General features: G+C 39.4%; 1 protein-coding gene across 2 annotated transcripts; it reads left to right on the top strand.

Moving 5' to 3' along the window:
* The first annotated feature begins 5,907 nt into the window (after positions 1–5,907).
* On the top strand, positions 5,908–12,773 carry LOC106924707 (chondroitin sulfate N-acetylgalactosaminyltransferase 1-like). 2 transcript variants are annotated; one of them, XM_088008783.1, is made up of 10 exons: positions 5,908–6,768; positions 6,859–6,959; positions 7,242–7,420; positions 8,155–8,371; positions 8,520–8,621; positions 9,580–9,761; positions 9,883–9,977; positions 10,062–10,143; positions 11,126–11,497; positions 11,988–12,773. In XM_088008783.1, the coding sequence occupies exons 1-9, from the start codon at positions 6,406–6,408 to the stop codon at positions 11,404–11,406; spliced, it is 1,602 nt and encodes a 533-aa protein (XP_087864909.1). In that variant the 5' UTR covers positions 5,908–6,405; the 3' UTR covers positions 11,407–11,497; positions 11,988–12,773. The 2 variants fall into 2 exon arrangements, with proteins under 2 accessions (XP_087864909.1, XP_087864910.1); XM_088008784.1 differs by lacking the exon at positions 11,988–12,773 and having other exon boundaries at positions 10,062–10,139; positions 11,126–11,317.

Here is a 12,773-nt window from a genome sequence, read left to right as displayed (position 1 = left end):
TAGCGCACCGTGTTCCGGCCGGGACTTCATTTGCGTTGCGCGGAGCTCTCACTTCCGCCTCTGAGTTGTTGACAAAAGCTAAGTCTCAGCGGCATAAAGTCCAATCTTCAAGATTGGCCCGTGGGGATTTTATTGATTGATGATAATGCCCGACTTTTTATCGTTTTTTGGGGAACCAATAAGCATCCTTAAAATGACTGGGGGAATGCCTGGAGTACGCAGCATTTCTCCTCCGGGGCTGCTGGTTGAAAGCGAACGGCGGGAAGAGCGCTGAGGTGAGCGGATAGCCTGAACAGGGCGGGCGGCTGAGTAGCTGATGCTTACCGTGTAAATGTAGCTTTACCGACGAACCGCACAATAGATTTCATATCCCGGTCTGAAGAAACGGGTGGCGGAGCGCATCGTACATGGCTGGTAGATGAGTTTCTGAGTGTGACCAGTGAAGGTGTCGTAAATATCCCGTATTGCTTCCCCCGTGTTCGTCCCCCGGTCTAACGGTTCGTCAGTCCGCTGGTCTATTTCCTCCCCTCCACCCCATCATAGTTCGTTCATTCGCCCTCTCCTCCCACTCCAGGCGGCATTTCCCGTATTTTCAAACCCAAAGCGTGACAGGTTAGGTGGCAAGGTGAGTTTAATTAATCTATTAAACTCACTGAAGATGAATACATAAACTAAAAGCTGGATTGTAGACATTTTTTATAAGCATATTTGTGAGCCTGCCTCTTTGTTATTAAATTCAATATAATTTCAGATTTTTCTATAACTTTTCTTCTGGTTAACTTAGAAAGTGAGCTATTATTGTTACAGGTTAGTTTTCTAAACTACAAAAAAGCAACTGTTAGGGATGCTCAAATATGAAAAATTGGACTGATATTGATATCTGATAGTAACACCGGTATTATGCCAGATTTACCAATATTTCATTTTATAATTTTTTTATCCGATTACTCGATTAATCGTAAGAATAATCGATAGATTACTCGATTACTAAAATATTCGTTTACAACAGCCCTAGATGGAACCGTATTCATTTTGGTTTGCTTTGGTATGGACAAAATAACGAAACTTGTAAAAGGTGTTATCAAAACATTTAATTCAAACAACTTTTATAAAATAAAATAAAAATACAATTTCCCTAACTTGAGATTCACAAATAAAAACGTTGACACCAGAAAAAGACAACAACAGTAGGCTTGTCAAATTGACCCTACAATAAAATTACAGAAAAGCACCACTACATAAGCATTCTATATACATTCATAAAAGAAACAATAAACAACTTTGCAAGAACCATTACTTTGAACATATATAAGTACCTCAGAGAAATCAACAAACTCAAACTCACTTCCAAACGGCCAACAGTCTGTTCAGAGTGAAGCAGATTTTCACCCTGAACGCGGGACAATTTATCTGCCCTCTGAACAAAAAAAAAAAATACACAAAACAGGTAAAGCAAACAATATACTGAAGCCACAACCTCAGAAATCGGTCTATATTTTTATATTAAACACACACGCCGTCACAGAGCCATGTAATCTCCCTCAACGGTTGCAACGGCCAGATCTCACTGCTCACGGACATAAATCAACCAAAAATAAAACCTCATCGCTACAAAAACAGAAAGGAAAATCACAAGTAAAGTTTACAGTACCAAGCGTATGCTTATTATTTGTATACTAGCACTACAGTTTATTCCTAGGTACCAAGTTATGAAGTTTTTACTGTTATCTTTACAGCTTCAGATCGGGACCAACGCCTGTCCCGCAGATATGACGGCACATAAGCAGCTTAACGCTTAGAATTAAGAAGCCCAGTTACTCCACAGTGCCACCTGCTGGACACGTTGAAACCCGCTTTAGACAAGCAAGGGGAATAATATTGACCTCAGAGATTTAACTTCACCTGGTTACACAAATATGACAAATAATGTTTTGGAAATGTAAATAAATATGTCTTTTCTAGCTGTCATGGTAACTCAAAGCGAAAGCAAGATAGCCTCATTTCGTAATGAGGATGTGACGTCAGCGCTGTACTGCAATCTTTCTCAAACTGGTGCCGAGACCTCTGGTGGTCCGCGAGCGCCCCTAGCAAGGTACTGCATGTAAAAGACCGTTAATTTGCCGTGACGTGAGCTCAAAGTGCGACGCTACACCTAGCTTACCAAAGGTTTGTTTTTAAAAATAGTAATGGATAAGTAGCTTAAAACTGGGTCACTCAAAAGAAAGACTGGAAATACTGGCGGAAAGAAAACAACTCCAGGATGACTTGTATGACCGGAGGAAGCCAAGTCATACCTGCTGACAGAATTGTCGTTCACGATTGCATTCTTTTGAACGGCTCTGTGCCATGAACGCTGGGACTCAATTCTCAGTTAGTGAGAACTGTTCTTTGTTTTTTCAGTAGGGCCTCTGCTTAATAATGGCAGCTTCTAGCTTCTGTGACGTGTGCCACGGCTTTTGTGTCAGACTGAATATGAACAATTTTATTTTGAACCAAAACAAAAAACGAAATACACCCACCACTGATATGGCGACATATACCACAGCTTCTGTGTCAGATTGAATATGAATGATTTTATTTAGAAAAAAAACCCCAAAACAAATGGTGCATCTGGCACAGCGGTGCTACGGAGCCCTCTATGGGACAAGGGGGAAATTTTTCGTATCTTAAAATTCTTAAGTTTTGCGTTTCCTCACAATAAGCAAATAGGCCTGGTCTATTTTGGATTCAGTCACAAATGTCAATTTAAAATTTCTAACACACATTTAAAGAGCCTTAGTGAAAACTTGTTTAAAAACTGATTGAAAATCCACTACAGAAGTGTATTATTATCACAGAGGAAAAAAATAATTGTGATATCATGTTGTAACATGATAGTTATATTGTACAAACATGATAATGTATTGTATAACCGTAATATTCATATTGTATGAACGTAATAATTGTATTAACGTGATAATTTCACAGTGGGAGTAATATGCTTGTAGTATTTCTGTCTGTGCTGCCTTTACCAGATTTAGGGGAGTCTGAGTCAGTATCAAGTGGTACACAGGCAGAAGAAGACTCATGTGCAACCAATATCTGTGGATCACAGAGGAAGCAAGTTGTTACAATGTTACTTTGGCAAGAGCTCGTTTAGTCTGAGCCGCGCATTTTCAATGAAAGAAAAAATAAATAAATAAAATACAATTCAAATTCAGTCAACAACATCCAGAGTTTCCACAAATAAATAAAATAAAAATGAAATGCACAAATAAAACAACAAAATAACCACACATTCTCAAAGAAAAGAGAAAACAAATACAATTATAATACAGTTCAAATTCAACCAACATTTGGAGTTCAACACGGAAGAAAAGTAAGAACATGCACAAATAAAACATAATAGCACAAAAGGAAGAAAATCTAATCCTAAATTAACATAACCGAACTGAACAAAACATTCCATCTACGTTGGTATTTACTGTAAATATATACTATAAATGCAGTTACAACTGCTTTCCTAACCACCAACATTTGGCAGTTACAACCGGTTACAAAGGAAATCCAGCACAACAAAATACACTTTTATGAGAAATAAAAATACTACACCAACACCACCCAAATACTAATATGGCAACAGTCCCCAAATGCAAACACAACATTGACTAATCCAGCAATTTAAATAAATCCAAAATCCCAAGGATCCAACAACAAAAAGCAAGCCATCTACTGACAGATCAAAACTTAGTATAAAACTGTCCAAATTACGGTACACATAAACTATACGAAACACTACAAAATTAATCTTTATATATTTACAGTACATTTTAAAGAAGCTGCTTTTATGGGCTTATACAAGTTGCCTTTTATCCTATCTTACTCTGGCAAGAGCTCAGTTATTCTGAGCCGCGCATGCCCAGAGCCAGAAAACTCGTTAGACCCACAGCGGTACGAGAGCGCCCCTACTGGCAAGAAGCCGCATGCACACAACACATATGTCTACACATATATATTTTAAAAAAGAAGACAAAAACGAAGACAAAAGCCAAGACTAATTGTAATTCAAAAATAGGGGATGTATTAATCTTTTTTATTTATTTATTTATTTATTTACTGTTTCTCAACCCACTACATCTGCAGTGTGGAGAAACTCAAAGACAAGATTGATGCCATCATTTAAATATATTGAGGAATGTTTCCAGAAGTAATGAAAGGTCAACCAGCCCCCTCATCTTGTACAGATCAGATGAAATTGGTGTCAATAAATTCGACTACGTTTGTTCTGGGTTGTGCAGCAACTTCACTCAGGTTGCTCCAGGAGATTGCAGAACAAATAAACATTCATAGTGTTCTTTAAGAGGGCAAGTCAATAAATATGGGTCTCGTACAGATGCAATGTGTGAGAGGCTTTTGGGAGATGGAAACGAAGCTTCCTGCAGTTTGTGATGTGATGTCTAGAAATCGTTTTCTGAAATTGCTGACCCTAATTCACTTTCAGGACAACCTCAGTGCATCTGATGATGCAAAAAAAGGACAAACTGGAAGCTCAGGCTGTGACTGCACGGTAAGCAGGGAAGTGGAGAGGGAGGCGCTGGAGAAAGGTGGAGACTGAGCGGAGGGAGGATCAGTTTTCTCCAGCAAGGTCATTTCAACGTTTACTTTCAAAGACCTACTTCATCATTTCCTCCTGAAGACAGTCTAACGCGAAAGCTGTAAAGTTAAATTGTTTCTGACTATCGATTCTTCTCTTCGGGATGCACAAAAGTTGGTGAGTGCCAATTCGATATTTCTCTGCTAATAATTTGATTGACTTTGTGTTCCCTTTAGACTTTGGTTACACACTAAAAACTTATTCTGTGCAAATACAAGAGAAAACTTTCAAACCTGATATCCAAGGAGAAAAGCATAGCAAACTATGAAGAACTTTTACAAGTTTTTCAGTCTGTATATTTTATGCTGTAGGTCAGCATAAAATTTTATGTTTTGTAGGTCATGAAAAGCTTGTATAAATCCGCCTTCACACACACATGCACACACACACACACACACACACCCATGTGGGGAAATATAAGCAAGTCATTCATGAAAATGCCCTCTACCTGAGCTATAAAGAGCCAACTGTGTTGTGAATAAACTGATTATGACAACACACACCGTCTGTAAGGTGGAGGCTCTTACAGAGAGATGCTTGTTTCTGTCCCCCTTTGGCTTTGCAGCATGTCAAAGCTAAGGTCAGAGTGTTTCTCTGCATTTTATAGCAGCAAACCCAGCAGTCAGGTCACAATTAAGTTGTGACCTGAGGTGAAAATAGATGTCTTCAGTGCAGACCTCACCCTGTGTGTGCTGCTTCTTCTGTGGAGTTTTAGAGTCACATGGATTTTTACTTGTGGTTTCTACACATCCTCAAGTCAATCGTTCTCGCTTTTTAGGCATCAAATTTCCAGAGTATTCAAATTCAACTTTTCTGAGAATTTATTAAGTATATGAGAAAAACCCCAGGATGACGCTAAGGTAGGAGAATTGTTTTAAATATGGAACCTGAAAGATGGATGGATGGATGGATGGATGGATGGATGGATGGATGGATGGATGGATGGATGGATGGATGGATGGATGGATGGATGGATGAACAGATAGATGGTTGGAGGGAGGGCAGGCTGACTGATGGATGAACAGACAATTGGATGGATGGATGGATGGATGGATGGATGGATGGATGGATGGATGGATGGATGGATGGATGGATGGATGGATGATTGGACAGATGAACAGATAAATGTATGACAGATTGATGATTGGATGAACAGATAGATGGTTGGAGGGAGGGCAGGCTGACTTATGGATGAACAGACAATTGGATGGACGGATGGATGGACGGACGGATGGATGGATGGATGAACAGATAGATGGTTGGAGGGAGGGCAGGCTGACTTATGGATGAACAGACAATTGGATGGATGGATGGACGGACGGATGGATGGATGGATGAACAGATAGATGGTTGGAGGGAGGGCAGGCTGACTGATGGATGAACAGACAATTGGATGGATGGATGGATGGATGGATGGATGGATGGATGGATGGATGGATGGATGGATGGATGGATGGATGATTGGACAGATGAACAGATAAATGTATGACAGATTGATGATTGGATGAACAGATGGATGAACAGATTGATGGATGAAAACAGCTCATATGATCATCAGAAGAGCTGAAACAAGTTTTCTTCCTCTTGTCGTTTTGTCCATTTCTCATTTTGCAGTAAAGTCGGCGATCAGATCAGAACCAGCTGAACCAGTCTCTGAGACCCAGTGAGCGCCATGAACCAACTGGACTTCCAGCAGCTGTTTGGCTCTTTATCACAGCAGCAGGTGAACATGTTCGCAGCTGTTTTCTAAATAACCCCAGAGACAGTCTAGCATGTTGAGACGGTGGCTGCTGGCGCTGATGGCCCGGATCGGCCTCATCACGTCGGGCTGCTGCTGCTTTCTGCTGCTCTTCTACCTGCTGGGCTGTAAACCTTCATCTCACAGCAAACACCCGTCCCTGCTGTGGCCTGGAGGGGCCACCAGTAAGGAGGGCTACCTGGCCCTGCTGCAGGAGAGAGAGGACTCTCACAGACACTACATCAGCAGTCTGATGAAGCAGATAGCGGAGCTGAAGGTAGCTCTGGAGGAAAGGACGCAGCAGCTTCAGGAGTCCCTGGAGAAGGCGAAAAGTAAAGGGATTCTGCCTCAGGGTCTGGAGAGTCTGCACAATACCCCTACAAAGTCTGACCTCAAGGTAGGACAACACCCTTCTGGATGATTTATCAATGTGAACTGGTAAAGTAAGATGGAAATATATAAATGCTATGCATTGTGTCCTTCTCAGGAGTTCTTCCGCTCCCAGCTGAAGCAGGCGGAGGTGAGCTCAGGTGTGGAGCTGCCCAATGAATATGCACTGATCCCTTTTGATACCTTCACCCTCCAAACGTGAGTTCAGCTGTGCAGTCAGGCCTCCATCAGTATAAAACGTGAGGCGTTTAATCATGTGACGTAACTTCCTCCAGATGAACAGGAACAAAACTGAAGTTGTCTTTGGACCAAAAGAGGAGCCATTTAGAGTCAGTGTCATTACAGCTAGAAACCAGAGATCAGGCCAGAAATCTGGGAATAGTGATGACCTCTGACCTGAACCGGCTCGTTTCATTATTGGTGTCTGTGCTGAAATATGCTGTACAAATAAACACGACATGACTTTCTGGTGCTGCTCAGGGTTTACCAGCTGGAAACGGGGCTGACGAAGCATCCGGCCGAGAGACCCGCGAGGAGAGACCGCAGAGACGAGCTGATCGGGACGGTGGAGACGGCTCTGCATGTCCTGAACGGACCCCAGCAGCAAGCAGACGACACCAGGAGGAAACGCACCTACTCCCCTTCAGACTTCATACAGGGTGAAAAACTATGAATTCAAGTCACAAGGCAACAGAAAAATCTGCAACACAAAAAGCTGTTAATCTTTATGTAACCAACATGCAGTTTTTAGCTAAAAGAAGAGATATTATCATATTGAAGAGAAAAATTGTTTTCTTTTGCATGGAAACCAAATCTGACATAAACTCACTTCATAGATTTTGGATTTCCTTTAATTCACAGAGAATTAAAATCTTTAAATCTTTACATAACTATAGTCAGAAAGCATCTCTAGGTAGCAGTGGTGGGTATACATCTAATGTGCTAATAGTGGAGGTTATTTTGGGTTTATTGCTTTAGCATTCAAAAACATTTAGCTCAAGTAGTTTCCCTAATTTTATTTTTCTGAAACATTCTAAACAGCTAATTAATTGGGAGTTCTGGATAGAACATATTTAGAGAAAAATAATATTTATTTATTATCTTAAATGCAAAATGTATATACTTTTTTGTAATTTGGCTTAATTATTGGTCTGTATACTATTATTAAATTAGTTGATGATTCTGCATCCCTTGAACCAGATTAATCCGATTAATCGTTTCAGGCCGTAGTTCCTTCCACAGTTCAAAAACCCGACTGTTACATGAATCAGTCTGTAAAGTTTCCCTCAGGAGTGAGTGTGTGTTTGCATTGTTGTTGTCCCTGTGTGTTTCTGTGCTGCCCTGTGAGGGTGGAAAAGGGATCGCTATAAGAACATTTTGTTTTTTGTCTCAGGTTTGAGTCGCACAGAGCGGACCAGAGGGACCGTCTATGAGCTGATGTTCAAAGGCAACGGCCCACAGAACTTCGCTCAGCTCGTCCTCTTCAGGCCGTTTGGGCCTTTGATGAAGGTGAAGAGTGACGGTGTGAACACACACAGCATCGTCATCAACATAATCGTGCCGCTGTCCGGGAGAGTGGACGCCTTCAAGCAGTTCATGGGCAACTTCAGGTAACATCTGGAGGTGGACGAACAAAACTCTGTTGGGAATCTGGGTGAAAGCTAATTTCTACGAATGAACAAGTTAGTTAAGGAAAACATGTCTAGATGGTTTAAAACCATGCCGTATAAATCTGTTCTTGTTTTGTTTTTGGTTCAGGGATGTTTGCATCCAGCAGGACGGCCGGGTTCACCTCACTGTGGTCTACTTTGGTCGAGATCAGATCAACCAGGTGAAGGCTGTGCTGGATCAGATCACCAGGTAATGCTAAGAACTAGGGCTTGATAATTAGTCGATTTATCGGATAAAAGAAATTAGCACATTCTACAGATTTTTTAATGCCCCAGTACATCAAATTTGCATTTTTTTATTTGAGGGCTTGATCATTTGCAGCAAATGATGCATCTGCAGCTTAAACAATACTTCCAACATCAACACGTGAAAAGTTCATCCCTTTCTGCTTGTGAAGGGCTGATCTGGCTATTTTATGAATTAACCAATAAAAAACATTATACAGCAAAAAGTGCTTAATATCTTTTTTTTTAAACGAAATTTTAACCCAGTGGAGCTAAAACTATGCTGGAGTTCTGGGTAAAACAAATCTCAAATGCAAAATGGTTAAATTTTTTGTACAGTTTTGGCTTAATTACAGCTCTGAGTGTGTTGCTCTTTTAGAAAACGGCACTTTTTTGAGTCTGTATACTCCAGTTAACGATCAATTACTAAATTAGTTATTTCAATAATTAATTCATCAATAATTATTCCGATTAATTGTTTCAGTCCTGATCTGTTTTGATGTTCAGTTTAAATTTTACGTAATGCACTAAGCTTATGTATTGCTTTATGAATCTTAACCTATCTAATCTGACATTGCACTGCGTGTGACAAGCATCACCCAACGCATATTTTTAAAAGCTCATGTGGCATTCTTTCTTATATTAATAAAAAAATAGAAACTCATTATGAAGCTAACTGACCTTGACTAAAAATGGTTTATTCTGGGTTTAGCAACACAACTAATTTTATTTTTAGAAGACCTGCAGAAAACCGTGTATTTAAAAGCTTTTAGTCTTTAATGCAGGGACTTTTCCATGCTGGACTGCACATTTCATGTCGGCATTCATAAACTAATAAAAATGGATGAGTACGCACAAGAAAATGAGAACCTTGCAGCTGAGTAATTAAGAAGCGATGGCAGAAGTCTTGTCCTGTGTCTCAGGGAGACTCGGTTCAGGAGTTTCACCTTGATCCAGATGAATGAGGAGTTTTCTCGCGGCCGAGGCCTCGACGTCGGCGCCAGGGCCTGGAGACAGCGGCAGAACGTCCTGCTCTTCTTCTGTGACGTCGACATCCACTTCACCCCAGACTTCTTGACTTCCTGCCGCTTGAACGCAGAAGCTGGTGAGAACCAACCGGAAGATGTTCTGCCATGTTTGTTCTGCACACGCTCTCTTCCGAACGCGTTGTAAGTTTCTCGTCAGTCGCTACCCATAATGCTTCATTGCGTTGTTCGTTCATTTAGGTAAAAAAGTGTACTATCCTGTGCTCTTCAGCCAGTACAACCCATCCATCATCTACAGCAATCACACACACATGCCCTCCATAAAACAACAACTGGTGGGTAAAGGAGCAAAGTTTTCATTCTGATGGAGAGAATATAGATATGAAGAGGCTGATTTAAATCTTTTTCTTCTGTTTCAGGTGATAAAAAATGAAAATGGATTCTGGCGGGACTTTGGATTTGGCATGACGTGCCAGTACCGATCAGATTTTATCAACGTTGGTAATGTACACCCAGATGTTCATGGATTACAGAAATATTTAGATACCCTGTAGCTCCCTTTAATAATTGCTGATAGTAATTTGTTTTTCATAAATTTTCTGCCTAAATTAATTGTAAGGGAGGTAATTAAGTTGCTACAAACAACTGAAGATCTACGGTAGAAATCTACTTTTAATTTCAGGGTTTGTTTTTCATGAAGTTAAAGGGGTGAGGAGATTAGTTTATATTCAGCTGCCAAGAACTGAGAATAGATTAGAATAAAGGAAACATTTTCATAATTTTATCAAAGATTAGAAAAACAACAACCCAATGAATGTCAATAAATGTTGTTTTTAGATTTTCTGTCTTTGGCTTCTTATAATAAAAAATACTTAAAAATGTACCCTTTAAACTAATTTGAATAATTAGCTGATCTTACTGTAGTTTGTTAACCAGGATCAGTATGATGTATGATAGAACTGAAATAAATTGTTTCTTTGTAACTTGAGACATTTGTTGTGAATTGGCAATATATAAATAAACTAAATTGAACTGAACTACAACAAAATGCAAAAAGGACAAAGCCTTTGAATAACCTGCTAACTTTAATATCCTAAAAATTATTATGGTTACACAAAAACTTTAGCATCACAATCAAAACAACAAATGCCATTTTTGTTTAAGTTAAAATTGTTTAAATTAACAAAATTTGTTTTACTGCATCTGATCAGTCAAAACTATATAAACCTTTGCTTTCTAGACAAAATTTATATAATTTTTGCTGTATATTTGCTATATATTGTTTTGCTCTTTTCATTCAAACTCTAAAAATATTGGATTGTAAGGTCAGGTAGAAACTACATATTGACGCCTTTTTATTTATGTATTTCTACATCATTCAGTACGTTTTCTGCTCTGGAAGAGACCAGTAGCTGTTGTCTGAGGATATCAAGGTTTATTTTTAATTTAACAATGTATCAAATTGTTCTAATCTCACTGACAGGTGGCTTTGACCGCAGCATCAGAGGCTGGGGGCTGGAAGACGTCCACCTGTACAGGAAGTACCTCCACAGCAAGCTGATGGTGGTTCGAGCTCCGTCCAGAGGCCTCTTCCACCTTTGGCACGAGAAGAACTGTGCAGATGAGCTTCCTCCAGACAAATACAAGATGTGCATGCAAACCAAAGCCATGAGCGAGGCCTCTCACGGCCAGCTGGGGGCGCTCTTCTTCAAACAGGAGATAGCGCTCCACCTAAACTCCCACAAACCGAGCAAAGAGATCTGATGTGGACAGAGGCGTCAGCGTCGCTCCTTCACCCTGACGTTCCTTCCCTGGGGGGGGGGGATTTATGTTTTCGCATCCACCTGAATAATGTGTAAGTTGCGCAACTGCCGCTACATATAGTTTAGTTAGAAACATGCTCGGACGTGTTCGGACTTATCTGCTCCCCTGCAGCCGCTGGCTCGTCTCGCCCGCTCTGTCAGGGTGGAGCGGCTCGTTAAGCCGAGAGAGAACCACCGTTTCCCGCTGGTTTTCGGCAAGGAGTTAAAAGCAAAAATAAGACAATATCTAGTGTTAATGATTGCTAATTTTATTATTATTATTGTTACTATTAATTACAAAAACATTTATTTAAAGTTGGTGCTGAAAGTTATTCAGCACTAAGTTAGTGTTTAAGTTAAGTTTTGCTTATAAATTAAATTATATGTGTCATTTTATTTTATTAAGTGCTATATTTATTTTTTAGGTACATAAAATTACTCTGAACATTTGAAATTTCTGGCTAATTACAAGTTATTTGCAGTGGAGACAGCTATAAGATTGAATTCAGTCATTCTTATTTGTGATTTTCTCTTTTCTGATAGATTTTGTAATTTTACATCCAGGATCTTCAGGAGAATTGACCGAAACCCAAACTCCTTGTTCTCAACGAAGACCTTCTGTATGGCCAAGAACATGAGTCTGCTCCCTCATGGCATTGAAGCTCAGAAGAATAGCTAACATGTTTTCATGCTTTTTAGTTACGGCAACATTTTAACACTAAAATGTTGCAGTAACAACATTTTAATACATATATATATTTATTTTTTGTTTTTTATGTTGTTTCCTCATTTAACCAAAAATTATTTGTTACCTTTCAACTGATGCTTTTAATTTGAAAGGATTTTTAAAGGGACAAGGTTGCTAAGTGATCTACACAAACTTCTGACAATAACTTACAATTAACTGTTTTGGACATAGTGCAGAGAGTAAGAGAGCGTACGAGTCACAGTTAAAGGGAGATAACTAAGGAATAGTCCAATTAAGGTCTAAACAATTAATTAGTTAGTGCTTGGTTGATGAGGGAACAAGGTGAGTGTTTTGATGAGAGTACTGTATAAATTGAGCATAATGTTTATGTTTCGACATGAAATAGTGTTAATTGATTAACTGTCGAACAGTTGGAATATGTTTTGGTTAATTTGTAATATAACAATATTAATTAAATACATGTATTGTAAGTTTAATGTTATTACTTAAAGTAAGGTTTATAGGTTAAGGTAAAAGGTTAGAACCACAAAGAGTTACTAATGGTATTTTATTTGTATGTTTGTAGCTCTTACGGTGTGTTCATGTACAAAGGCTGTTGAATAAACAAACGTGAACCATCA

Source organism: Poecilia mexicana, unplaced genomic scaffold (genome assembly GCF_051168715.1).
Source record: "Poecilia mexicana isolate PSO_F unplaced genomic scaffold, ASM5116871v1 scaffold_9, whole genome shotgun sequence".
Classification (NCBI taxonomy): Eukaryota; Metazoa; Chordata; class Actinopteri; order Cyprinodontiformes; family Poeciliidae; genus Poecilia; species Poecilia mexicana.
This window is presented reverse-complemented; position numbering and strand designations above follow the sequence as displayed.